Genomic DNA, 26967 nt, shown 5'->3' on the forward strand with positions numbered 1-26967 from the left:
ACATATTAAAGTATTTTATTTGTAAGAAACTAATTGAGTATTGTCAAGAAATGGAATATATTCTTCTAGAAGATAATCTCCAAGCTAGAAAGGGTGGTGTCATATATAGATTCTCCAGCATCAGACACTTTTTAGAATGCATATTCCTTGCCTGGTACAAATGAAGGGTCACCAATTAAATTGGGATAGAATTTCAATACTTCATTTTGGAAAGCTGTAGTTCTTGGGACCCCAAGAGTTGAATGAAGCACCAATAGCATTGTTGAGATAATGAGGTGCAATGGAAAAGGACTGGATTTGTAAAAAGAAATACTTATGTTGCTTTACCTGTGTAACAACAAGCAAATTTCCTTCATCTCTCTGGGCATCAAGTATAATGAGGAAGGGGGAGGGAGAGATAAGAATGATGAGGAAATTAATCTCAAAGTTCTTTCTAGTTCTTAATTTTGTAATCCTAAGAAACATATACAAAGTGCTATGAAACTCTTAAATGCATTATATAAAGGTGAACTTCAGAGACTAGAGTTTTGAAATTAACAAGGCCCTTACAAGGCCCTTCACAGTTCAGCTAGAGAAATGCTCGAACAGGAGATGTGTATTCTTGCCCTGGCTCTGACACTTAACACCCCGGGTTGCCATGGCCAAGTGTCTTTTCTTTTCTCTGAACTTGCTTCCCATATCTGTCAAATGAAGGGGTCAAAGACAGAATGTCACAAGGACATAGACATACGAGGTCTGGTGTATGGTCAGCAGGGACTATCAATAGACATTCTATGGTTCTAGGGGGATTCATGGTCCTTTCTAACTCTAATTCTCAGCTCAAGTACCAGGATTCTGAGATCTCTTCAAGCTTGGATATGCTGGTTCCCCCCACCTCCACCTCTTTTCACTTTGGACTCTCACTCTCACTCTAGGCAAGGAAGACTGTTATCTCCCCTGTAGTTTGAAGCCCGCATTTTCTTGTTGTCACAAAAAAATGAATATCTATAAAAACCATCAAAAACAGAAAAATAGAAAACAGAAAATTTTTCATTTAACTTTTAAAAGCACTGATAACAATAATTTCTACCAAATGGAAATGTATATAACAACATTTGCACAGGAAAAAATATTTAAAAATTTAAATACTGATACAACCAAATTAAATACTAAAATCTGAAGATGGTTACTTACAATGTCATTGAAAACTGAGAGGAAGATTTTCTTTTAAAAATAAATTATATAAATAAAATAATTTTTGTACATATACAATCAGGATCAATTCAAAATTATCTTGAAATTATTTGCTTCTGTGTATCTGTGACATCACTAACATTAAAATGATTACTAGGCTCAAATATTTATAATTCAGGAAAAGCTTAAAGCCAGAGTACATCCTCATTTCCTATCAATTCCGTCAGCACATTTATACCTCCAGTAATAAACAGAGTTGACACTAAAGAATCCCAAGTTAACATTTGGCATTGAGACATAACTGACTATTATTTTTTAAAAGATGATCTGATCGATTTTGATTTTAGTAATCATATTTATGTATTCAGTTGCTAAAAGCATTCTGCCAACAAAAGCTCTATCTATAAAATGAAAAACATATTTTGAGAGAAGTATATTGGAATATATAGATCCTTTACCAAAAAGAAACCTGAGGTCTAAAAAGAATTGACCTTCCCAAGATCATACAATGATGAAAGGCCTAAACCAGAATTTTAATTTCCCTGACTTTTAAGCTTGGTGCTTTCCCCACAATACCGATAATATATGGCTTTTTCTCAAAACCTAATGTCCTCAAGGCAGATGACAAAGGCATAAAAGTTAGCATAGATTAGGCCAAATTTAGAGGTGAAGAACAGATCGGCAAAGAGCTCTGCTCAACTAAGCTCCAAAATCCCTGGCCATGATGGTCAAGGAATATAATACTTTTAACACTAGAACCTTTTAACTCCAAACTTCAAAGAGCCCTGACATTAAGTTTCACCCTGCTGTGAAACTGGATCATTTTCTTGCTTTTCTGAATTCAAGTCAGATGTTTTGAGTTTCTCAAAATATGTTTGGTAGCTCAATTTTCTTCTTCAGAGAAACATAATATTTATGTGAAAAAATTAAATAAGCCAGTTCCAGAGCACTGGAACTCTTCATTCTTACTTTCCAGGGGTCCTTGCTAAAAGTCCAATGATCCCTTATTCAGTAGCACTGTTTGTCAAGCAATAATCAGTGCTGATCTGTCCCATTACTAAAGGGATGATTTAAGCCAGTAGAACAAAATAGTTTCTTTTATTAGGTCAACATACATGCTGCTGTCATAGCACCTTAAAGACCTTAAAGACAATTTCAGAAACCTCTTTTGGGACACTTGAGGTCAGTTTAATAGCCACAGGAAAAAACCACTCACTATTTTAGAATCACAGCTTGTTTGGAACCCAAAGCTATCCTAACCAGCAACATCACCTACTTCATTTGCTAGACATGGCTTCTCAATGTTTCAAAAATTCCAATCACCCTTCGAGGATAAAGATATGTTACAAATTAAAATATTCAAAAGATTAGGAGTTAACATCTAGAGAGGAGTTTCAGAAATATTTTGAACAACAGTTTCATTTGGAAGTACACACTTTCTTATTAATTTATTTTTAAAAATATATAAAATTTTAATTGCTATATAGTCACAACTTCAAACCTTTGTTTCAAAGGATATTCAATTTCAAAATAAGGACCAAGCATTTCTCTAAATCTTTGGCAACAAATATGATGTCCGACCAGCACATGGATATATATACTTGGAATAGTTAATGTTTATGATGGCTTAATTACCTCATAAGAGGAATCTCAATTCCTTTTAAAGTATATTTTAGGCAAATCTGGCACAATGAATTATAGAGCCTTGATCTTATCTCAAAACATGCTGACCAAAACCTGCAAACTCAAGAATTAAAATGATCATAATACTTATCTTTATCAGGAAAAATCATGTAGAACAAAAGCAAGCTGAGACCTGAACGTTCTCTGAACCACACCTCTATCTCGAAATAACTCTTCCACAATCTATTCCAGGTCATGTAAATTACATTAATGGCTTGGGTTGTTGTGGCAGGAATATAAAAGTGATTCTCAATGGAAAAATTTCTTAAAGCCTTTTTGTTACTTAAAAAAAATTTTTTTTTATCATCTACAAAAGTTGGGTTTGTCAAGTCATTTTCATATGAAATAATTATGTTCAAGGTAAATAGATGTATGTCACAGTCAGCAAAGAGCTGGTAAAGGCAGATGTAGGCATGCTTCTAATTGTTCTTCACTTGTTTGAATCCAAGCTTCTTCCAAATCCTCTCCAGAGCCACTCTTCCCATGAACAAGGTGATAGTAAAATTACGTTTGTACCAGTCTCTAGATTTCACCACAAGAAAAAGAACAAGTAGCATTATATATTACATGCAACAATAAATTATGATTAATATTCTAAACATCAGAGAAAAGATCCAGTACCAAAACCAAAGAGTTCAGCTTACTATCCTCTGTTAATAATTTTCCCATTTCCTTAAACTGCCACAAACATTAAATATTTAGTACAATTAAACAGTAGGAAGGATATGATAATATTTATGATTTATGAGGTTCTTATCATCTAATATTCAAAAATAATTATTTTAGAAAAAAATTAATTATAGGAAATCACAGAATTTCAAGCTAATAGATGTACTAGAATCCCTAATAGAATATCCAGCTGCTACTTGAATTATTTCCAGTAATGGAAACTGACTACTTGTAGAGACAGTATTTCTTAGTATGAAACAGAGACCCACCTTTTAGCCTTTCTTGATTCTGATGCTACTCTGTGGTTTATATGAAGCTTGCAATGTACTAAACCCCTAGGCCTTTGTCCAATGAACTATTTTTGTTTGTTTAGATCTATATTCTCCATCCAACTTATGCAGTTGAATTTTTAAAAATCTAAATGCAGAACTTTACATTTATCCTTATTAAGTTCTATTTTATTAGACTTTGTCCATCATTCTCCTGAGAACTCTATTAGCTTTCAAAATGAATCAGGGCTAAGACCTTTGTCCAACTATCTTTGCTTATTCTGGTGATGTAAGCTCATTCTTGACTTGAGTTTCCAGGAAATAAGGAACATTGGTGGCCTTAGGAAGAAATGCTGAAATTTGATGGATTTTCTATACATGTTAGAAAGCTTTCTCTGAGAAAAAAGACTTGGTAGATGAATGACAAGGGATATGTTGAATAGGTAATGAAGTACTTGAACAAGCTCTGTGGGAGTTGGGAAGGAGGGAGCTACACTGTATGTATGGACAATGCCTGATCCTGGGACCCTATTTACAAGAGCAACACATTTTATGCTCAAAGGGAAAAAAGACAGGCTGCACCTCCTCCCCCCATAATGGCCAGAAGAATGATTGGATTCATTTATCACTGAAGCTGACCTGAGAAAGATTATAGTGGTCTTCTGTTCTCATTTAGTGTCTCAATTTCATAAGTTTTTCTTTCATTTTAATTCCCCAAAAAGCAGTCTTTGAATTGTCTAAATACAAAAAATTGCTGATCCATTTCATGCATAATCACTTACTTGACTTTAAAAAATCCTCAAGAATATCCTGAAACTTACATTTAGCATTACTATACTTAGTCCCCAATTCAAGTGGTAATGCTCATATAGAATCTATAACTCAAGGCAAGAGTCCCATATTCTGAAAGCTAAGTCTCTCAGAGCCAAAATGCTAATAAGTATGTAGGTCATGCCATTACTTTCAGTCAAATGAGTTGAGTGAACACAGGACTTCTGTTCTGGAATAGGCTCAGAGTACTTTATCAGCACTTGAGACAGGAGGAGGAAATAAGCAAACAAGAGCTCAAACATAAAGCAAAGAGATGGCAAGCAGATGATGTGAAACAGCATATTACATAAAGCCTTTCATAGTTATTCTGAAAACTACATAACTACCCAAGCCACATGAGAACGCTATTTAAATTTCTATTACTTCAGGGGAGGGCCTGAGAACCTAATCACAACTTGTAACATCATTTCTATGAGAAAATGTGCCCTGAATTCTAAACAACTGATGTGTAAACTTTTAGAATATGTTATAGTGAAAAGCATACAAGGTTAAAAAAAAACTGGAAACCTAGGTTCTGCCATGCACTCACTATGTGACCTTGCACAGAAAGCTTCAATTTCTTCCTCTATAAAATGAAAGGAGTGGAGAACATGGACTTTGTGATATCCTATGTGCTAAAGTCCCTGACCATTCTAACATTTGAGATTCTCTAATTCTGTGAATTTATTTATGGATGACCATACAAAGGGAAAGCGATGCCTTAATAAAAATCAGTATGAAGAGTCACTAAGTATTTTGTCTAGATTTACTGAGAATGAGTCTATCATACATGAATATCACATATTGATTCCTACAACACTTTTCATCAGATTTTAAAAATGTAAAGTTTGAAATTATGCAATTGTGGCTAATACTCCATTGCTAGTGTTCCCTCTCACTCCATGTACCTAAGTTATAAGTAGTCAATGGTACTACATTATTAACAAACTATAAAAACCAAGCAAACATGGCTGAGAATACGTATGGTAATAAAAGACTTAAAAGTTACTTAATGAAATTCTTTTTTTTTTTTTCCCTGAGGCTGGGGTTAAGTGACTTGCCCAGGGTCACACAGCTAGGAAGTTTTAAGTTTCTGAGACCAGATTTGAACTCGGGTCCTCCTGAATTCAAAGCTGGTACTTTATCCACTGAGCCACCTAGCTGCCCCCATTTAATGAAATTCTTAAGCATTATTATGTTGCATTACAAGGTCATTAGGCATAATTACAAGTAGCTCATATATATGACTATGATTCATGAAGTTTGACTTGGATTCACAAGTGAATTTCACCAACTTCACAATGAGTTGTGAGAGTTAACAGCAAAGCTTCACTTTCCTATGTACTAAATGAACTCACATCCCTCAGCTTCTACAGACACAAAGCTGTTTATCCTATTTTTCGGAGAACAGGAGGAAAGAATAGGAAAGTGTCAGGCATCTAAGACGGGAGGAAATGTTACCAAATGGCTAAAAAGACAAAGAAGAGAAGGCTGTGGGCTTCATCTACTTCACAACTTTGCTTAAATTTTATTGTTTACTTTCCACTCTCACTTTCCATTGAAGCTTTGCCCAGACAGATTTTAGATCATGTGGTAGTATACATCTACAGAGAACACAGTCATCTGCTCAAATCAGAAGCTGAAGAAAGAAATTAAGTACAATAAATACTTGTTTGACTAAAAACCTAGTTCAAAGTACTACATCACCATTTAGAAACATATTTTAGGAATTTAGTATGGTAAAAAGGAAATTTTTTTTCTATTTGAAATCTGAAGCAGCAGGCAAAATCCTAGCTGTTACTTTGGCCAAGTCTCTTCACCTATAGTTCCTTATCTATAAAACTAAAGAGTTGGACTAGAATATTCCTAAGACCTTTTCTTATCTGATATTTCTCAAACCTTTAAACTTTCTGTAAGACCATGAAGAAGGCCAAAATAAGAAGGTTAAACAGATCATTCAAAATTTAAAAATTCTGAGTAGTAGGTTGGCAGTAGGAATATATGCCTCTTATATAAAGATGAAATTATTAAGTTTAAAGAGACTATTACATGAATTAATGTGCAATTATAAACCATTTGGATTTAGTATTTCTCAGCTGTATTAAAATAAAAAGATACACCTACCTGTTATAGTACATATGCTTTTGAAAATTTTTACTTAAGAATTCCTTGTAAAAATCTGCCATTTCTTCTGCATTCAATGTTAATTTTTTACCTGAAAGTTAATGTAGACATAAAACAATGACACAGATTTAGGCAGGAAAAAATTTTTGCTACTATAACTACAGCATAGAATTCAGTTTTGCTTTCAATCATTTAAAGAAGTATAAGGAAAATATATAATTTCAGATTTATATTTCTATCACAAATTTTTTTACTATTTGAAAAACACAAAATAAGAAATGCAACACCATTATGAGAGCAGAGTTACTGGATGAGAGACTCTTGCCCTTCAGGCATCCTAGTCTGAAATTCAATCCTATGTACATACCAAATTGTATATATATCCTATAGGTTATTTTATTAAAAATAACTGATTGGGGGCAGCTAAGTGGCACAGTGGATAGAGCATCAGCCCTGAAGTCAGGAAGACCTGAGTTCAAATCTGGGTCTCAGACACTTACCACATCCTAGCTGTGTAACCCTGGGCAAGTCATTTAATGCCAATTGCCTCACAGGAGGAAAAAAAAAAAAAAAAAAAAAAAGAAATAACTGTGGTTTCAGGCCATTTCTCAAAGGAAAGATTAGTGTATATCACATCAAAATGACTTCCCAGTTTTTAATTCTTATTAATGGCTTTATTATACATCTCTAAAGAATTGTTGTTGTTGGCAAACTATGGCTCTCAGAGTAAATTCTGTGGCCTGCAAAAACATGTGAGGTTAGGACAGTTTTTACATTTTAAAGTATAATGTATTTCAAGATGCAAAAATCATTTTTAGTTCATGGGCCATATTCTAAGGTGGGTCTGGATGGGGGTTTTCTAACCACTGTCAAGAGCCACACAAAAGATTCTAAAGATCATAATTTGAGAGATTACATATTTTCTGTTTTTGATATCTTTTTATTCACATCTAATCTAGTACTTTGCAAAGGCCAGATGCTGTTGTTGGATAAGAGCTCTATTGGTTTGTTGGGGGGGAGGGAAGGAGCATCTGGGGAAATAATAGTACTGTGAGAATAATAAAAATTAGGATTGGAAAGACAAGTTGGAATCATGTTCTAGAAAGTCTTATGTAGCAGACAATTTTTATTTTATTTTGGAGAAAATAGGGAGGTATTGAAGATTGGGAATATTCAGCATCATTTTATATAAGTCTTTTCAGGCTTTTCTGAAATCAGCCTGTTCATCATTTATCATTTCCTTTAATATAGTTGTCATGTAAATTATTTTGTTAGTTTTGCTTCATTCTGTTTCCATCTTCCCAAATTCCTCCAAATTCTTTTATATATATATATATATATATATATATATATATATATATATATAAAATTTATTACAACACAATAATATACCACAATTTGATCAACTGTTCCCCAGTTGGTTAGAGACATCTCCTTGGGTTCTATTTCTTTGCTACTACAAAGAATACTGCTATAAATATTTTTGTACATATGAGATTATTACCTCTATTTTTAGACATGATCTATTATATTTAATTATACTGGTTACAAGGGAGCATTTAGAGGGAATAGTCAGAAAGTGACAGTAATATATGTGTATATGTATTTTTTTTAAAAAAAGAGCACCAACACAAGATTTTTAAAAAATAAAACAAACAAACAAACAAAAAACCACTCTGGTTCATGCCCTGGAAGTCAGAGAATTCAAAACATGATTTCCTCCTCTAAGCAGAAGTGGTGGACTTCTAGTGCAGAATGGGACGTTTTGTTAGTTGTGGCCAATATGTTGGTTTGTTTTGCTCAGTTGTACTTTATTGGCCACAGGTGAAGAACAAAGAGAATCAATTTACATTGATGTTAGTCTTAAGGCACTAATGAGACATTAAAAATAAAAATAAAATAAAAGTACGTAGCATTTCCAACAATTCCAGGGCTCTCCTCAGCATAAATAACTTGGGCAAGTCACTTAACTTCCATGAATCTCCAGTTTTTTTCATCTACAAAATAAAGGTGTTGGACTAAGCTGGCCTTTGAAGTCTCTTTCAGCTCTAGATTAGTGAGCCTCTGACCAAAAACTCTTCTTTTAAACAATATTATTCTAATAGTTATGCCAATAGGACTGTGAATTGAGAAACACCATCATCTCTCAAGTATCAAAAATGGGTGATCTAACAGTTTGGGCATATATTATAAATGGCTTATAATCAATGATGACTTAAGCACATGAAATAGCTTAAGCACAATGAAATCAGCAAGGCAATATGAGATGGGAAAAGGTACATATAGAGAGCAAGGGATAGCCTGATTGTCATTCTGATAACTCTGTAATGTTAAAAGACATTAAGAAAGATCTTGAGGATATTGAATTTATGGGAAGATAGGGACAAAAGTTGCACAAGTTGAGAAAGGTTAGATAGATTGCATTCTGAATCATTTGAGGGAAAACCAGGGAAATAATGAAATATTCCTGACCATAATTCTAAAAGTGCCTTCCTAAAATGCAAGTCACAAACAGTTGTCTGATAGTCTTATTTATCTAAAGACTGGCTTAGTAGACAGAATATTGAACTGGGAGTCAGAAAGACCTGGATTCAAATCTACTTCAGACATTCATTTGCAGGGGGACCATGAGCAAATCATTTGACCTTAGTAAGATCAGAATGACAGGACTATTGTGAGGTCCCCAATGAGCTATAAAAGGTTTTGAGAACTTGGAAGCACTAAACATTATTATTAAAATGGCATCTTTATAATACAAAAAAAGACTGTTGAACTAACCTGTTTCGTCTTTCAGTCCCAGACCTCTAGCTTTCAATCTTGAGTGAATAAATGCTTCTTTTTCCTAAAAGATGATGACTGTCATTTTCTGAAATTGTGTGACTGAAATTGAAGACATTTTATCACTAGCTCAAATGTTTCTTCCCAAACTTATTTCTCCTACTTCCCTTTGTGCACTATTATATTGAAAGGTGTGCCCAGCACCTGGGCCAGGTATGCCAGCATCCAAGGGTCACACTCCAGGTGAGCCTGGGACTATATCCAGAATAGGTGACTGGCCATTCTCTTGTCTTTTCTACCCTTCCTTACCTCTTTGTCATTGAGCAAATCATCCCTCACACCTGGAAAGCCCTTCTTCCTCATCTCCATATGATAAAATCCTGCTCTTTTACCTCAAGATGTTGCTTGGGTGCCTCTCTATCATTCCAAAAGAAATCCTTTCCTCCCTAATCTCTCTCTCTGGTTGATTTGTCCTCTGCATTTATCACATTCTGATTTATGGTGTAATTATTGGTATATACGTCCTATCCCTTTACTATATTTTTAAGATCTTTAATATCATCTTTGTATTCGCATTGTTTAGCACAGTGTCTTGCACAGAGTAGCATAATACTAGCTCAGAGTTAACACATTATAAGAATCTTGTGCTAAATTTGCCTATATTTGACAGTATCATTCACTGCTTTCTATTTATTTAAACCCTCTTCAAAACTGTTTTTCTTACAGAAATATCAATTTATACTTGTCAATATAATGAACATAATTAGAAATGTTAATAAAATCACTATGTTAGATTGCTAATTATTGGTTTTATTCATGCCATCCTGTCCTAATTCTTGTCCCAATTCTCCATTGCTTCCTTCTCTTTTTTATTATCCACATCCACAAAGAGAATACAGAAATCTAAGAAGTTTGCAACCTCGATTTCCTTCCTATCTCCTTGCATATTTTTATACCATCAAAATTCAGTTCAGTTTCATAAGCATTTTACAGAGATAGGGAGCACAGGAAATTCTAAAACAAACTTCTGATTGTACAAAGCTTGCTTCTAAACTCACAGAATAGGATAACAAATACACATTTTTGACAGCTCACCAGAATGGATAAAAACATTATACATATATATATACACATCAATTTAAATATTTATATTTAGTTTTATAAACTATAATTTTTAAAATATTTTTAAAATTATTTTTATATTTATTTTTAATTATATATAAAATGTTATGGCAAGAAATTTAAAGAATGGGGTCAAATTACACAAAACAATTCTATACACACAGTTGTATTCTTTATGTATAATGTGTGCATACAATTTCAAATTCACAATACATCAACAATGACTTTTCAAATTATTTTTACATTGTGAATTGAGATTTAAATAAGTGAACTACCAAATAACCAAAGAAATAAAGGTACTTTTAGCACCACCAAGTGGCCAACAATCCAACTTATAGTTTGTTAAAACTTAAGCTCACCTTATTAAATGTCTGATTCTGGTTTGCCCAATATTGTTGGTTCCATTCTTGTGTTTCTTGTCTTAATTTTCTAAGCTGCTGTTCCAAAGGAGATTCATTTTCAGGGATGTAAAATTTGATTGGTCGGAGATTTGAATATCTATCTGGGGGTCCAATCCAATCATTGCAAGATTTTCTGGGAGGGCAGGATCTTGACAGCTTTAAGAAGAAGAAAAAGAATATTAATATATAAAACTAAAACATATCAACATGATTTAAGTTTAATAAAGAAACTAGATTCACCAAATTCCTTCATTAGTTTTCTTTTTAAGTTTTACTGGGCATCCATAGGGTGCAGCATGTTACTTATGATTATCTTTATGCAAAAAGTGACATAAAAGATACTACTGAGAACATATGACTATAAAAGGAAAAAGTCAGTTATATAACAAGAATAAAAGGCATCAGATAATAAAGCAAGGCGTCAATGTTGCACTGTTATTCACTAAATATTAAGAGAACAAAAGGAAGAAATCTTCTACATAGTATTTATATGAAAACAATTAAAAGCTGCACACAAAGAGAAGAGAGACTCACATAAATGAAGATATGGAACAACTTTATTTGAAAGCATAGACAAGAACTGCAATGAATGAAATGACATGGGACAAAAATTCACATGAACAAATATTCATCATGTCACTAGCATTATCATAGCTAATAGTTACATAGCATCTGCTATGTGTCAGCAGATTATAATTATCTTATTTGATCCTCATGCCAGTCTTGAGAGGTAGATATTATTATTATAATACCCATTTTAGCACTGAGGCTGACAGAAGTTAAGTGACTTGTCCAGGGTCACATGAATAGGAAGTGTGTGAGGTTACATTCGAACTCAACTCTTCCTGATTCTATGCACTCTATCCAACTTATGTTCACTTCACTTTATATCAGTTCGTGTAAGTCATTCCAGGTTTTTTTTCTGAGAGCATCCATCACATATACAGCAAGTTGTTCAGCCATCTTCTCCCCCCCCCCCCCGACTTGCCTCAATTTCTAATTCTTTGTCACCACAAAAAGAGCTGCTATAAATAATTATGTACATATAGATCCTTAAAAAACAAACAAACAAAAAAAAAAAAAAAACACTTCTCTTTGGGACATAGATATATTGCTGGATCAACAGATGTGAATATTTTATAGCCTTTTGAGCATAGCTCCAAATTATTTTCCAGAATGATTAGATCCATTTACAATTCCACCAACAGTTGCATTAATGTCCCAATTTTTCCACATCCCCCTCAAAATTGTTATTTTCCTTCTCTATCAAATTAGTCGATCCAAGAGTACCCTTAGAATTGTTTTAGTTCACATTTTTCTAATCAGGAGAGATTTAGAGCATTTTTTTTATATGACTACAGATAACTGATTTCATCTGGAAACTGCCAACTGACATCCTTTGACCATTTACCAATTGGGGAACAACTTGAATTCTTCTAAATTTGACTCAGGGCAGGGGTTCTTAACTTTAACCTGTTCCTCTGGGTCAAGGGCCATGGACCCCTTTTGGTAGTATGTGAAACCTCTAGATTTCTCCAAAAAATATTTTTAAATGCATAAAACAAAATATATAAGATTAAAAAGGAAATCAATTAAAGATATGTATTTTCCCATTCAAGTTCATAGAACTCCTGAAATGAATGGATCTTTTATAGGTGTGTGGACTACAAGTTTGTACATGGCTGAAGTGGACTAGAGAAGTAGGAAAAGAGTAAGTTAAGAAACTAGGAGTTTGGGGTGTTTGAATACATTGAACAAATATTGAAGTACTATAGGAAAGATGGGGAATGTCTGAAGTTAGGTGACAATGGCTACTAGAATTTTGAGTGAATGGTAGATATGGATTGAATGAACCTCAAAAGAAAAAAAAGTTACTTAATACTAGTGGTGTGTAATGTTCTGGTTAGGTCTCTGGAGGTCCTCCGAATGGGCCCTGGTCTCAGTAGAATAATCACAAGAATAGTCAGGAATAAAGTCCAAAGTCTTTATTATCTCCTTCACTGTTTGTCTCCTTTGCCTGGAACCAGGCTATCTTTCTGGGGGACCTTCAGACGAGCCTTGGTCTTAGTGGAGAAGTGAAGGAGACAGGACAGTCATCATGAGGGTCTTTATCTTACGAGGGTCTGTCCTCCAGCCTCCAGTCCTCTGTCTTCTCTATCTCTGAGTCTGTCCTCCCTCTCAGATCTCTTAGCTCTTACACACTCTATTATAAGTACATCATCATAGGTGTCAATCTTGTAGAATAGGTGTCAACTTATAGAACTATACTAAGTACATGTAAACTAGAGAATCATTATCTCAATTCCACTGAGTTAACATCTTGTAGGATTAAATCAATCATACTGAATTAGAGAACTATTAATCACTATACTAAACTAGATAACCATTGTCTTATTAATTCCTTTGAGTTAACATCTTGTTTTAAGTATACTTCTCCAGAGTTCTGGCTCTCTACAATGGTGAGTAGAGAACTCAAAGATGGCAATGGGGAGCAACATGTAATCCAACTCCCCCATCTCAACTAGTAAGTTGAGGAAATGAATGAACTTGCAGTCAGTGCTGCAACTGGAAAGAGCAAGTATCAACTGCATAAGAAAACTTTCAACAATAATTTTGACAAAGGTCATCAACCTTTGATTGTCAGAAAGTTTTCCTTCATTCTCTTTAACAACTTCAATTGTTTTTTCTAGATCTGTTCTTTGGGGATAGGCCAAATTTAATTCTACCTCCTGATGACAATCTTGCAAATGCTTAATGCTACTATGATATGTGATCATCATATGGCATGATTTTGAGGTGTTGCACATCCTATTCAGGATGCACTGCTGCTAGTCAATGTTCATCCTAAAACAGAGTACCCAGAACTAAACTAAACTACAAATATAGTCTGCTCAGAATAAATCACAGACTATTGCTTGCCTCTTTGAGTACAATTCATCTCAACATACTCTTAGAAAACATTAACTTTTTTGGCTATCATATTTCAGTGTTGGATCACATACTAAAGTGATTTATGAAAAACTAAGATTTTTTTTCATGGTGAAGAGCACTTTTTTTTTTTTTTGGCCAAAACTACTCCTCCTCTTTATCCTGTCACTGCCCCCTCTCCATAGATCTAGTACCTGGAAAGTTGATTCCTGAGCTTCATTATGCCTTTTTTCCCCCTTGATTTTTCCCAATGTTTTATGAGATATTATTGGACTCTGTCATCGAACACGTTATTCACCTTCTCATATTTGTGCTAAATACAACTTTGATAAGTATGCTTTCTATGCCATTACTTAAGTTGCTGGGGGGAGGGGAGGAGGGAAGGGGGAAGGTTAATTAGCACAAATCCCAGAATTACTGTATATATCTAGCCATTCAACAAAATCTGAATCCACCTATGTATACTTATCCATTTTTATCTTTTCCACAAGGATAGCATGAGAGGCTTAGTCCAAAATTGAAAATAGCTAACACACTGGATGGCAGAATTAAGATTCCCCCCTCCCCCAAATCTCAACTATCTAGAATGATGGACTAAATCAGATAAAGTCAAGAAACAACATAGTACAGTCAAAAGAATGATGGATTTGCAGTCATAAGAGCTAGGTTTGAGCCTTGCTTCTGCTACCAACTCTATGTATGATCTTAGAAAAATCACTTTCACCTCTAGACCTGAAATTTCTCCATTGTAAAATGACAGGTATGGGCTAGATGGCATTCCAGATTTAAATCTATGATTTGAAGAAAAAATTTAAATAGAGGAAAAATAAAGTCCTATTTTTAATCACCTTTAGAAATTTCTGTATCCTTTTTTTAAAAATTACTTTTAAAACTGAGAAGAAAAATTTGAGGGGTTTTAGAAAGCTTAATATAAGTTAATAGTGTGATAGAGCAGCCACAAAGTTCTTATTTTGATGTCTTATTGTGTTGTGAACAGAATATATACTGCTGCATACATATAAGGGTTTTGTGTATGATCCCACTAACCAAGTGAATCTGTTTTCTGAGAAGCAAACTGGTCAACTAGAGAGAAGCAAACCAGGTTGGCCATCTGATAATATATATGTTTTTACAATGGCAACTTATCAAATAAAGAAAAATTTTATAAATGGTACTCTATTGCTACTGCAATGACAGTCAAGAAAGGAGAGTGTGCTAGAAGAATCACACCCTACAATTTGTTGAGTATGTTATAATATAGATTCTTTTTATATATGAAACTAGATTGCTTCTCTTCCAACTCTTAAATTCTGTGATTGTTATAGAAAGGTTTTATATGAGCAATGTATCCATAGCATCAGTTTTTGTAGTAGCAAAGACTAGAACCAAAGTAGATGCCTACACCAAGTGGGAAACTGCTAAATAAATTTCAACACACAAACGTAATGGAATATTATTTCACTGCAAGAAAGATAAATATGGAGAATTCAGAAAAACTTGACAAGACTTGTATGAACTAATAAAGTTACATAAACAGAACCATGAGAATAATTTATGTGATAAACACAACAACAAAAAGGAAACAACACAAAAGGCTTCAAAACTTTGATCAAATTAGTGTCCAATCCTGATTTCAGAGGATTAATGGTAAAGTAGGCTTCCTGCTTCTTGGCATGGAGATGTTGGACTACAGATGCAGAAAGATATATTTACAGACCTGGCCAATAGATTGTTTTGTTTTGGTAGACTACTTTTTCTGATACAAGTACGCATTCTATGGGGAGGGACAAGTCATTGGAAAGTGACTATTATTTTTTTTAAAAAGAAAAAGAATCAACAAAACATTTAAGGGAAAGAGGAGAATGGTAAGAATAAACATAACCTTTACCCTCCCATTTTCACAATGACCACCTGCAACCTTTCTTTAAGCTTCCTTTATTACTCAGACAAATTCCTCATCAACAAAACAAATCCTACCATTTTCCAGTTAGGATTTTTTCTCAAGAAGTTGCATTCTTGGGTCAATTTTCTTCTTTACTACAACTGTTTATGAGTTATACATATGTGTGTGTGTGTGTACATGCTACCAAAATAGCTGTAAATCAATGAAACATAGAATACAAAAGTCTCCAAAGAATTAAAAATGAGTATTATCACAGAGGAATATAGAGTGGAACATGGTGGAAAGGGCAGGATTACAGAAAGATAGTTGTAACAGATATCATTAAGGAATGTGTGATAAAAAGAAGAGACAGGCTGTGACATGGTGAGCAAGGATAGACGGACACCAGGACACTTTACTTTCACCTTCATGATGTCAAAAGAAAAGTGAAGGCCTCTAGCATTCCAGTTGGTTCTGTTTTGGCAAATTTATGGAAGAATCACACAGAAGGCAGAGGCATGGGCTGAGCTGCAACCTGCATAGGATTACAAACTGAAAAGAGCATTGAAGTATTTGAGTTTGCCAACTGAAAGAGTCAATATGACCTTTAGCTGGATTTAAAAAGGCAGTGTCAGGAAGTGAGAGAAATTATGTGCACTAGCCAGATCAAATCCAGAATACTGTGTGCTGTGTTTTAGAAAAGACAGTCAAGTAAGTTGCCTAAATTCTGGGTGACTTTGGGTACTTCTCTAGGCTTCTGTTTCCTTATATGTAAAATGAGGAGCTAGGACTACAAGACTTTAAAGGTCCTTTCCAACTCTAAAAGGGGGAAATTAAGTCTAGGAAGTAAAGGAATTAGATAAAGGAACCAGGAGAAGTTGGCATGGAGGAGTGTTAAGGAGAGGAGCCGGAAAGGGGGGAAATAAATGAGGGTACCATTGGAAGTATTGGAAGGGGTATTTCTCCAGTGGAAGAAGCATTCCAATTGCTCTTCTTGGTCCCAGAGGACACAATCAGAGGCAATTTAGGTGGAAGCCACAGAAAGACTGAAAATAGATAAAGAAGCTGCAAGGGAGATAGAAAAGAAGCAAACAGGTAGGAAGAGGATTTGGAAGGCAAAGAACCATTAAAAAAAAAAAAAAAAAACAAGGGAAAAGAGAAAATCTAGGAAGAAGTGGTGAATAACAATATCAAAATCTACAGAGAGGACAAGTAAGACGAGGACTTTAAAATGGCTATCAGATTTAGCAGTTCAGAAATCACCAATAATCTTTAAAAGGATAGTTTTAATAGAATACTGAGATTAGAAGCCAAATTAAAAAGGTTGAAAGGGTGATGAGATAGCAGAAGCATTAAAAATAGATATTTTTGCTTTTCTGTCATAGTATGAAAATAAATTAGAAAAAAATGGATCTTTAGATCTGTGGCACAAAAAAACCCCACCACTATATAAGCCTACCTCCTCACCACACAACTGCAAATGACTGCAGAAATGGCTATCAGATTTAGCAGTTCAGAAATCACCAATAATCTTTAAAAGGATAGTTTTAATAGAATACTGAGATTAGAAGCCAAATTAAAAAGGTTGAAAGGGTGATGAGATAGCAGAAGCATTAAGAATAGATATTTTTGCTTTTCTGTCATAGTATGAAAATAAATTAGAAAAAAATGGATCTTTAGATCTGTGGCACAAAAAAACCCCACCACTATATAAGCCTACCTCCTCACCACACAACTGCAAATGACTGCAGAATAACATTATTCTTGACACTTTTCCAAATAAAAATACTGCATAAGCTTGTATTATTCATAATCTCAGACATTCCATTAATGTCAACTGAATAGTTAAGTTATGTCATTTTAACATGCAGTTGCACAGCTGGAGAGAAATATAAATAGCATCCTTTAGTTAGCATATCAATACTGAAGACTGTAATAGTATAGTTATATAAGGCATAGCTACACTGTACCAAGACAATAAAAGGGCATTTGAAGAGGCATGGGACAGTAAATTTATGAAGCTATTCAACAGTGAAACTTCTTCCCCTATGTGACAAGCGTGAGTCCTTCAAGAAACTGGCATGCTTTTTGCTCTTATATACTGATGTTCTCTAAGACTATTCACTTACTTTGTAAATTATTCATATACTTTGTAAATATGAGTTCTTGCTCTGAAGAGGGTCCAAGTTTGAATGAGAACTCTAGCAAAATCAGTAGAGATCTGTCACCATAACTAGAATTATATACAAGATAAATAATCTCCTGATATAAGAAGAGAGATGGAGGTGAAGTTGCTATTACTATTCTCTGCCTCTTCTCCAAAAGTTTAGTCCTCAAAATTTCAGTCAGCACAATGTAATGGAAAATACATCACTGGGTAAAGGATATGAACAAACAATTTTGGAGAGAAGAATGTAAGAAATAAGTTCCATATTCTCAAAGGGCTATAAAACTGTGCATACCATTGATTTAGCAGTGTTTCTACTAGGTCTGTATCCTAAAGAAATCATAAAAGAGAAAAAAGGACCTACATGTGCAAAAAATGTTAGTAGTAGTCCTTTTTGTAGTGGCAAGGAACTGGAAATTGTGTGGATGTCCATCAGTACATGAATGTTATGGAATACTATTGTGCTATAAAAAATGATCAGCAGGATGATTTGAGAGGGGCCAAGAGAGTCTTTCATAGAAAGACTCAACTGACGCTCAGTGAAGTGAATAGAACCAAGAGTAATAGTTAACAAGTAACAGTAATAGTAACAAGACCAATCCATGCATCAAGCGTGATGGACTTGGCTCTCAACAATTTGGTTATTCCAATAGATTTGGGATGGAAATTGTCAATCGAATTCAGAGAGAGAACTATGGAGACTGAAAATGGATCGAAGCAGAGTTTTTTCACCTTTTTGTTTGTTTGCTTATAAGGTTTTTTTCCCCCTTAAACATGTGCTTTTTTTTCCCTTTTGATCTGATTTTAGTTGAACAACATGACAAATACAGAAATATGTTTAAGAGAATTGCTCATATTTGACCCATATCAGATTGCTTCCTCTCTCGGATAGGGGAGACATAAGAAAGGGAGGGTAAAAAATTTGTAATACAATGTTTTACAAAAGTGAATGCTGGAAAAGAGTCATTCCTTATGGAGAGAGATGACAGTCTCAGGATGTACACTAAGACACATACTTTTTGGATATGGTTTCTTAGAGAATTTATTTGTTTGACTAGGTATATCAGTTACAATGGTTTGGGGTTTTTTGTTTGTTTGGAGGTGGGCAAGGTGGTAGATAAATTTATTCATCTGAAATAATAAAATTTTAAAAATTTAAAAAAAAAAATAGAAAAGACCCTGTTAAAAAATGGGTGGCTTTTGGGGGGCAGGAAAGGGAGAAATAAAGGGGAATCTAAAGATGTAAAATAAAAGATATCAATAAAATTTTTAAAAAGAGAGTATGTACGAGAAATTTATCCTAATTAGTTAGCCTCCTTACAAAAGAAATAAGGGTACCCTTTTTAAAAAAGTGAATGCTAAAAATTACCTTTGCATGTAGATGGAAAAATAAAATACTATTTTTTAAAAAAGAAATTAATTTCAAATCATTAACTAGAAAAGAATAGGGGGCAGCTAGGTGGCGCAGTGGATAGAACACCAGCCCTATTCAGGAGGACCCGAGTTCAAATCTGATCTCAGACACTTAACACTTCCTAGCTGTGTGACCCTGGGCAAGTTAACCCCAGCCTCAGGGAAAAAAAAATTAGAAAAGGATACATTAAGCCAACTCAACTCAGATACCTCACTGTAAATGACATCAAATTGTAATACATACCATACTAGCACTTTTTTGGTGGTTAAAAAATGGAAATAAAATGTCTTATCACCTGGGGAATAACTGAACAAAATATAATGATTTCACTAGTATAAACAAACTCATAGGAAGTAAATTCTCCCTACCAATGCTACAATGTATCATCCAAATTACAGTCTGAAACTTGCTCGTTCAGTAGTTTTAGTTTCCTCCAATTCCTCCTGACCCTATTCAGGATTTTCTTGGCAAAGGTACTGAAGTGGTTTGCCATTTCCTTCTGCAGCTCACTTTACACTAGAGGAGCTGAGGCAAACAGGGTTAAGACTTGCCAAAGTCACACAGCTAGTATCTGAGGCCGCATTTAAACTCAGAAGGTGAGTCTTCCTCCATCCCAAGGAACTGAGGATTAAGTACTTGACCAATGTGTCAGGCTTGACCAAATCTTTAAGGCGGGCTCTCAATCTGCTGGGCCACACTGCTTTTCGGTGCTGCATTTCCACATTTTAACTATTGTATCTTCCGCAGAGGATCAGTGAATCCATGTATTCATATGGCAACAAAACACAAGCATACAACAGAGCCAGCACTGAGATGTGGCAGAGAAATGGGGAGTGCGGGTAAGAACTGGACCCACAAAAACATGTGAAAGACTCTGGTTGAAACCACCAGAAATACTTCTTCCGGGGCTGGAGGTGGTTTCACAGTACACCATGGGAGGTACTGAAATCTGTTCTGATTAATTTTACAAAAACTTTTCATGTATCCCGACTTTCCCCTCAAGTACAGACACACCTGAGATTAGCCACCAATGTAGTCTAGTCCCTAGAGTAAGAGTAACTGTTTTTAGATTGTGGTTAATTGTGTCTCCAGAGACAAGGGGCGTGGAGGAGAGGAGAGAGCTGACAAAAGGCCACATCCCTTTCTCCTTTTGTCCCACAAGGACGGAGGCACTACTCAGCTCTGCCCCCTGTATCACAGATGACGAGCGCACACACGATGGGGTGCTGCACAAGGGCATAACTCCATACACACCTCCTCCCGGCCCAAGTCACCCCGCGGCCATCTGACCGTGAGGGCTGAGGAGCGCTTCTTCTGCCCCCCCACCCCAGATGCCAGCATAAGGGGACACCCCGCCCCTCAAGCCTAGCATAAAACAAACTCTCTCCAAGGCCGACTGGGCGGAGCCAGAGAGGAGTGGTTCAGTGATAAGTCACGGCGTCCCTCTTCCCGTCTGTCCCGGGATCGTGACTATGGCCCACGTCGGGGCTCAGCTACCCATCAGAATCAGTGCCCAAGCGGTTGGAGTTCAGTGATATTCTTGGCCCCTCCCCCACAGGCCGAGGCTCGGAGGCAGACTCTCGCGTCTGCGACCCTCCCCCACGGGGCCCGGGTTCAGAGACGTTCTCTCGGCGTCTCTTTCCCACTGGCGGGGCTCCGGGACAGACACGCGTCGGGGCTCCGTGACTCTCTGCCACTCCCTTCAGGCCGAGGCTCAGTGACACAGAGACACGCGTCGGGGTTCAGTGACATACACATACACAGAGACACGCGTTGAGGTTCGTTGACACCCTCTCCCCGGGCCCGGCGCAGTGACACCAGCGTCGCTTCCGTGGGTACAGGCTGGGTTACGGCGGACCCGCGGACTCGCCAGGCCTCCTTCCCACCTCGGGGGCCCCAGGCCCGCCCGCTGACACCCCAGTTACCCGGCTCTGCGTGGAGTCCCCGGGCTCTGCTCCCCTTTCCGGCCCTGGCCGGCCACCGTGGAGAGCGAAGCCGCGGCGGGGCAGACAGAGGACCCCCCGCCTCCAGCCCACCCGTGTAACCGCCGCGGCCGCCGCCATTCGCATCCCCTCGAATCAGCCTCGACTGCGCCGCTTTACGGCAGTCTCGTAAAATGGCGGCCGCGGAGGAGGAGCCGGAGAAGGAGCAGGAGCCGGAGAGCAGGGGGCTGACTATGTACTCGCCCAGAGAGGACCAGCTGACGGCGGAAGCGGCTGGCGCGTCTGGGGAGGCGGCGGCCACGGGGCCTACCCTCATCTGGCAGCCTGGACCGCCCTCGCCTGGTGATTCGGCGCAGACTCGACGCACCTCCCCCCGGCTTCCCGAGGACTCGGGGCGGAGCGACTTTTCTCCAGGCCGCGGGTGTGTAGGGGCCCTTCCGGGGCTGGGAGGCGCCTGACCTGTGGAAGGCTTGGGGGCGGAGGGAGGTGGGGGAGGAGGAAAAAGAGGTGGAGAGAATAAAGGAAGAGGAAGAAGCCCGGCTGAGGCTGGGTGAGGTGGCCGGGCCGCGGGAAATGGCGACGGTCGGACAGGTGAGGGGCGCTGGGGGGGCGGGCCGCTGAGCGAAACGGGGCGCTTTCTTTTCAGTATCCGACTTGAGGTGATAAGAGCGAGAGTGAGAGACCCCTTAGAGGTGACTGACCGCTCCCTGCAGCCCATCCAGGGCGCCCTAGAAGGGTATGTATCCCTCGTGGGAGACCTTGTCTCGTTCCCAGGCAGGTCTCCCTCGGCGCCTCCGCTGCGTCCCCTCTTCCCGCTCCCCTATCATCCAGACAGACTCCCAGAGGCTAGTCCCTCCCCTTACTCCCTCCGCGCTCTTAGAAGCCGAGTCTGCCTTTAGTCTCCCCTAGTCCAGGAGGTCCCCTCTCCTCCCATGCCTTTAGAATCCGGGCCCCGCCCTCCTCCTGTGCTCTCCGAGGCCAGACCCTCTTTCCCCGACGCCCTCAGAAGCCGGGCCCCCTCTAACCTCAAATTCTGAGGGCGGGACCTCAGCTTTTAGGGAGGGGGCGTCTCCTCACCATCCTGGCTGCTTCTCTCAATAGCCCCTCCCTACTTGGAGCCCTTTCGATCCCCTCCCCTTACTGACGTAGAAGGGAATGGGGACATCGATTTTTACCTGACCCTTCGGGAGCCCAGCTTGGAGCCTCCTGAAGGCCCGTGGTCTCCCCTCCCCCATGGCCGACCCTATTGTGAGGTCAGGGCCAAGTCAAGGGCTGAGATGCCCTGGAAGTCCGGCAGCCCTGACCAGGAAGCCAAGCCATAGAAGGTGGCCGAAGTGGCCAGTCCCCTGAGCCCGTGCTCCTTTAAGAACAACTAGCTGGAGCAGGGTGACACAGGATGAACCCTTGGGTTTTGACATCTAACCCATAAAGGGACTCCTCCATCTTAACAACTTCTGGAAGCAAACACAGGGGCCTGGCCAGTTCCAACACTGCTCAGCAATTTAACATCATTTCTTTGCTTCTGAGTAACTTGAAGAAACCATTGACGGGGTAACACCAAGATCTCAAGGTGGGAGGTGGCACCTGGTCCAAATCCTCATTCACTTCTGTGTCCCTAAAATTTTGTTTTTAACATATTCATATGGATATATGTTCATCTGGCCTCTGCCAAAAGGCAGTTTTGAGAATGGCATTTGTGAGTGAAGTTCTTTGTCAATAGGTAGAGCAGAGGAATACCATCAACCACTTGGCTTTAAATCATTCTGGATTCTTGTATTGAAGGGATGTCCATCCAGATTGAGTAGCAGTACTCTGTCCCATATGGACCTTATATGGGGGGTAGAGGGAAATAGCTAAGTCATGGGATGTGGAGCTAGATGGAATCTTAAGATAGTTCACTTAGTCTGCCTTTTCTCCCTTGCATTTTATAGATGAGAAAATTGAAATGAAACCCAGAGAAGGAAGTGGAAGTAATTTGCCTAAAGTCTTAGCAGTCTTAGTAGTCGTTGTAGCAGAACCCAAGGTCCAGTTCTGTCTTCAGATATTACCAGCCTTTTCACTAGTACTGAATGTATCCCTTGATGTATCCCAGTAACACTCTATGGAATACTTCCCAGATCTCTAATGGAAAGGTTTTTGAAATTTTGGAGTGAATGCAGAAAGAAAATAGAAACTGTAGATTAAGGAATGATCCTGAGGAATGAGGACTTAACAGAAGTCTCTTGTAGGTGTTTGATTTTTGTTTTCTTGGGGGGGGTGGAGAGAAAGGGGTAAGATTTCTCCAGCATCCTTGCTAAAATAACCTAGTTCTTATTGTTAGATATCATTTCTTGCAAAAAAGGATATAAATGATTAGGTCAGAGAAAGTGAAAACCAGTTTTATCTGTTCTCTATTTTCCAACCATTAAACTTTTTAATATTACATAAAACAAAAGGAAAGGCCAATTTGATAGTTTAAAAAAAATTAAAAGAATATAGAAGAGTAATGATGTTAATTCCAAGCTATTTGCAACCTACTTTTTAAATAGATTATGTCATAGTTATTTATTACAGGATATTGTATTGAGGATATTTGAGATATATAGGTCCAGTGCCACAGAATCCAAGTCTTCTTGGTCCTAGTTTATAGTACATAATGTAGTATATAATTGTTTTTCTAATTTTAGTTATTTGTGTAGTTTGATAGTTCTTACTTTGTTCTCCTAATGGCATGAAAAATTTCAAAGACAAAACTGGCAGGATCTGCCAAGCAGGAATGGTTTTCAGTATGTGCCCAGTGATAGACGCTCCACTTGTTATCTGAAGAACATCTTGGGTAAGTTCAGGTTGGCCTCAGGGTGATGAATTTTGGGTCTTCGAAGATTTTAGATTTTCTACTTAGTCATCAAGGAGGGATTATGTTGGTGAAGGAATAGCTATAGCCATAGTTATAGATCCTTGAAATGTACTATTAATGTGAAATGTAGCCTAAGATTTAGCCAACTTTTGAAATAGAAAGCTAACATAATACTGCCATGTAAAGAATAATGTGGAAGAAATGAAATTATATTAAATGTCAATTTATTGTTCAATAATTATGTTAAAATAGCTAATCACTCTTTTATTTTTTTTTTAGCTCTTGTGGAATTGAACCAAATAAAAGTATGGATATGGGAAATCAACATCCTGCTATGTGTAGGCTTCAGGAAATACAAAAGGAAGTCAAGAGTATTGAACAGCAAGTAATTGGCTTCAGTGGTCTTTCAGATGACAAGAACTATAAGAAGCTGGAGAGGATTCTAACTAAACAACTTTTTGAAGTTGATTCTGTAGATACTGAAGGAAAGGGGGATATTCAACAAGCCAGAAAAAGAGTTGCTCAAGACATAGAGCGCCTTCTTAAAGAACTGGAGCAGAATGCAAACCACCCACACCGGATAGAGATAGAGAATATTTTTAAGGAAGCTCAGTTACTTGTCAAGGAAGAAATTGCTCCACTCTGTAGTGGAGATAACCGGGTAACAGATGAATTTGAAGAAGCCATCCAAGATGTCATACTGAGACTGACACATGTAAAAACTGGAGGGAAAATCTCTTTGCGAAAAGCAAGATATCACACATTGACCAGAATATGTGCAGTTCAAGAGATTATTGAAGATTCCATGAAGAGGCAGCCTTCCTTGCCACTTTCTGAAGATGCACATCCTTCGGTCTCCAAAATAAACTCTGTTATGTGTGAAGTGAACAAAGCCAGAGGGACTCTTATTGCTCTTTTAATGGGAGTAAATAACAGTGAGACTTGCAAGCACTTGTCCTGTGTGCTGTCAGGGTTGATTGCTGATCTGGATGCTTTAGATGTTTGTGGACGTACAGAAATAAGAAATTATAGGAAGGAAGTAGTAGAAGATATCAACAAATTATTGAAATATTTGGATTTAGAAGAAGAAGCAGATTCTACTTATGCATTTGACCTGGGACAGAATCAATCCATTTTAAAAATAGAAGGGGTTCTCAAGAAAATGAGAGAAGTAAAGAATGAACTTCTTAAAGCACAAAATCCTTCTGATTTATACCTGGGATCAAAGACAGAATTGCAGGGTTTAATTGGACAGTTGGATGAAGTGGACCTTGGAAAGAACCCATGTATTCGAGAAGCAAGAAGAAGAGCTGTAATAGAAGTGCAAACACTTATGACTTTTATTGATTTGAAAGAAGCTCTTGAGAAAAGAAAGCAGGGGGTTGCTGAGGAACACCCATCCCACAGAGCCATCTGGAATGTTCTTGGAAGCTTGTCAGAGATCTTGCGAGAAGTTCTTTCATTTGATGGAAATAGAACTGATAAGACCTATATACGGCTGGAGGAACTCCTCACAAAGCAACTGTTAGCACTAGATGCTGTGGATCCTGAAGGAGAGGAGAAATGCAAAGCTGCCAGAAAACAAGCTGTGAAGCTTGCACAGAATATTCTCAGCTATCTTGACTTGAAATCAGATGAATGGGAATACTAAGATACCAGAGGTCACACATTTGATATTGCTTGTTTTGCACTTTATGTAGATTTCTATATATTTATATAGAGCTCTTTCAGTCTACTGAGGCATATATATGATTTAAACATGCATATTTCAATACCAGTATTTGTTTATGACCCCTGACTTGAGCAGATTATATATCTACCATTTTTAATGGTGCAAAAATAGATGTATTTACAACCCATTAGCATTTCCATTTGGGTTGTATTATCTGTATGATGTGTATTTTTTTTATTCTGGAAAAAAAAAAGAGTTGTGTTAAGAAGCAGAATTTGTAAGAATTGATCTATTTTTTTAAATGGATAGTGCAAAAGTAAAAAATGCAGATGTTTTAAAATTCAGATAGCCGCCTTACTCAATACTCGAAATAATTATGAAAATGAGAAATAGATTAACTTGATTAATCCTGGTAAGATTAAAATCCAAACACTAGAGCAGCACAAATTTTTTAATATGCTAAATAAAAGCAAAAAGGAAAACTAATTTTTTTAAATTTAGAAATGTTGATTTGTTTTTCCATTTTAGTATTTGTTGTTGTTTGAAGAACTTTTTTTTCTTTTTTGGTAAAACTTTGTGTTTAAAATAATATCTTTTCCCCTATGCCATGCATGGGGGACAACGAGGTGGTCAACAAATTATTTCCCTTTTTTTGTAATGAAATTATGAAAACTAATAGCAAAAAAAGGGGAAAGTTATAGATGGTATTGAAGAGGAGATAAAGTTCTCCGATACTTTTTAAGTTTTTATCTTTTTTTTTTTTTTTAACTTTGTATGTTAAATCTGAGTTGAATGCTAGTAATTTGTGTGAATTTAGTTAAGTTTTTGATTTTGTTTGAGGGAAAGAAAAACTTGTGGAGACTAGAAATGAATAACTTGTTATCAATGGCAAGTTATGCTAAGGGTCAGAAAACATATATAGTATGTAATGGTTTTCTTCCATCTGACCATCAAGGTTATGTAATGGATAAATTTGTTAAATAAACCTGTTATTTGGCAACAGATAATTGCAAAACACAGCTACTGAAGTAGCTTTCCCTTGACTTGTCATTATAAGAAATTAATTGCCACTGGAAAAGAGATGCCAGCATTTTAA

At 37.1% G+C, this 26967-nt stretch overlaps 2 protein-coding genes across 9 annotated transcripts; one reads left to right on the top strand and one right to left on the bottom strand.

The window, feature by feature from the left end:
• Nucleotides 1-22601, bottom strand: LOC141556665 (cytochrome c oxidase assembly factor 8-like). Of its 5 annotated transcripts, XR_012486589.1 has the most exons (6): nucleotides 21346-21489; nucleotides 10988-11185; nucleotides 9507-9570; nucleotides 6729-6819; nucleotides 2944-3378; nucleotides 1-680 (listed from the first exon to the last, which is right to left on the bottom strand). XR_012486589.1 is itself a non-coding variant. In XM_074291181.1 (5 exons), exons 1-5 carry the CDS (start codon nucleotides 22596-22598, stop codon nucleotides 3276-3278), a joined length of 516 nt encoding a protein of 171 aa, XP_074147282.1. In that variant the 5' UTR covers nucleotides 22599-22601; the 3' UTR covers nucleotides 1012-3275. The 5 variants fall into 5 exon arrangements, 4 of the variants coding, with proteins under 4 accessions (XP_074147282.1, XP_074147279.1, XP_074147281.1 ...); XM_074291181.1 differs by lacking the exons at nucleotides 1-680; nucleotides 21346-21489 and adding an exon at nucleotides 22539-22601 and having other exon boundaries at nucleotides 1012-3378; XM_074291178.1 differs by lacking the exon at nucleotides 1-680 and having other exon boundaries at nucleotides 1012-3378; nucleotides 21346-21512.
• LOC141556664 (BAG family molecular chaperone regulator 5) lies at nucleotides 21168-26856 on the top strand. Of its 4 annotated transcripts, XM_074291174.1 has the most exons (3): nucleotides 21168-21784; nucleotides 22010-22099; nucleotides 24479-26856. In XM_074291174.1, exons 1-3 carry the CDS (start codon nucleotides 21537-21539, stop codon nucleotides 25848-25850), a joined length of 1710 nt encoding a protein of 569 aa, XP_074147275.1. In that variant the 5' UTR covers nucleotides 21168-21536; the 3' UTR covers nucleotides 25851-26856. The 4 variants fall into 4 exon arrangements, with proteins under 4 accessions (XP_074147275.1, XP_074147276.1, XP_074147277.1 ...); XM_074291175.1 differs by lacking the exon at nucleotides 22010-22099 and having other exon boundaries at nucleotides 21537-21784; XM_074291176.1 differs by lacking the exons at nucleotides 21168-21784; nucleotides 22010-22099 and adding an exon at nucleotides 21814-21954.
• The last annotated feature ends 111 nt before the right edge of the window (nucleotides 26857-26967 follow it).

This window comes from Sminthopsis crassicaudata, chromosome 2, assembly GCF_048593235.1.
Source record: "Sminthopsis crassicaudata isolate SCR6 chromosome 2, ASM4859323v1, whole genome shotgun sequence".
In the NCBI taxonomy this organism is placed as follows: domain Eukaryota; kingdom Metazoa; phylum Chordata; class Mammalia; order Dasyuromorphia; family Dasyuridae; genus Sminthopsis; species Sminthopsis crassicaudata.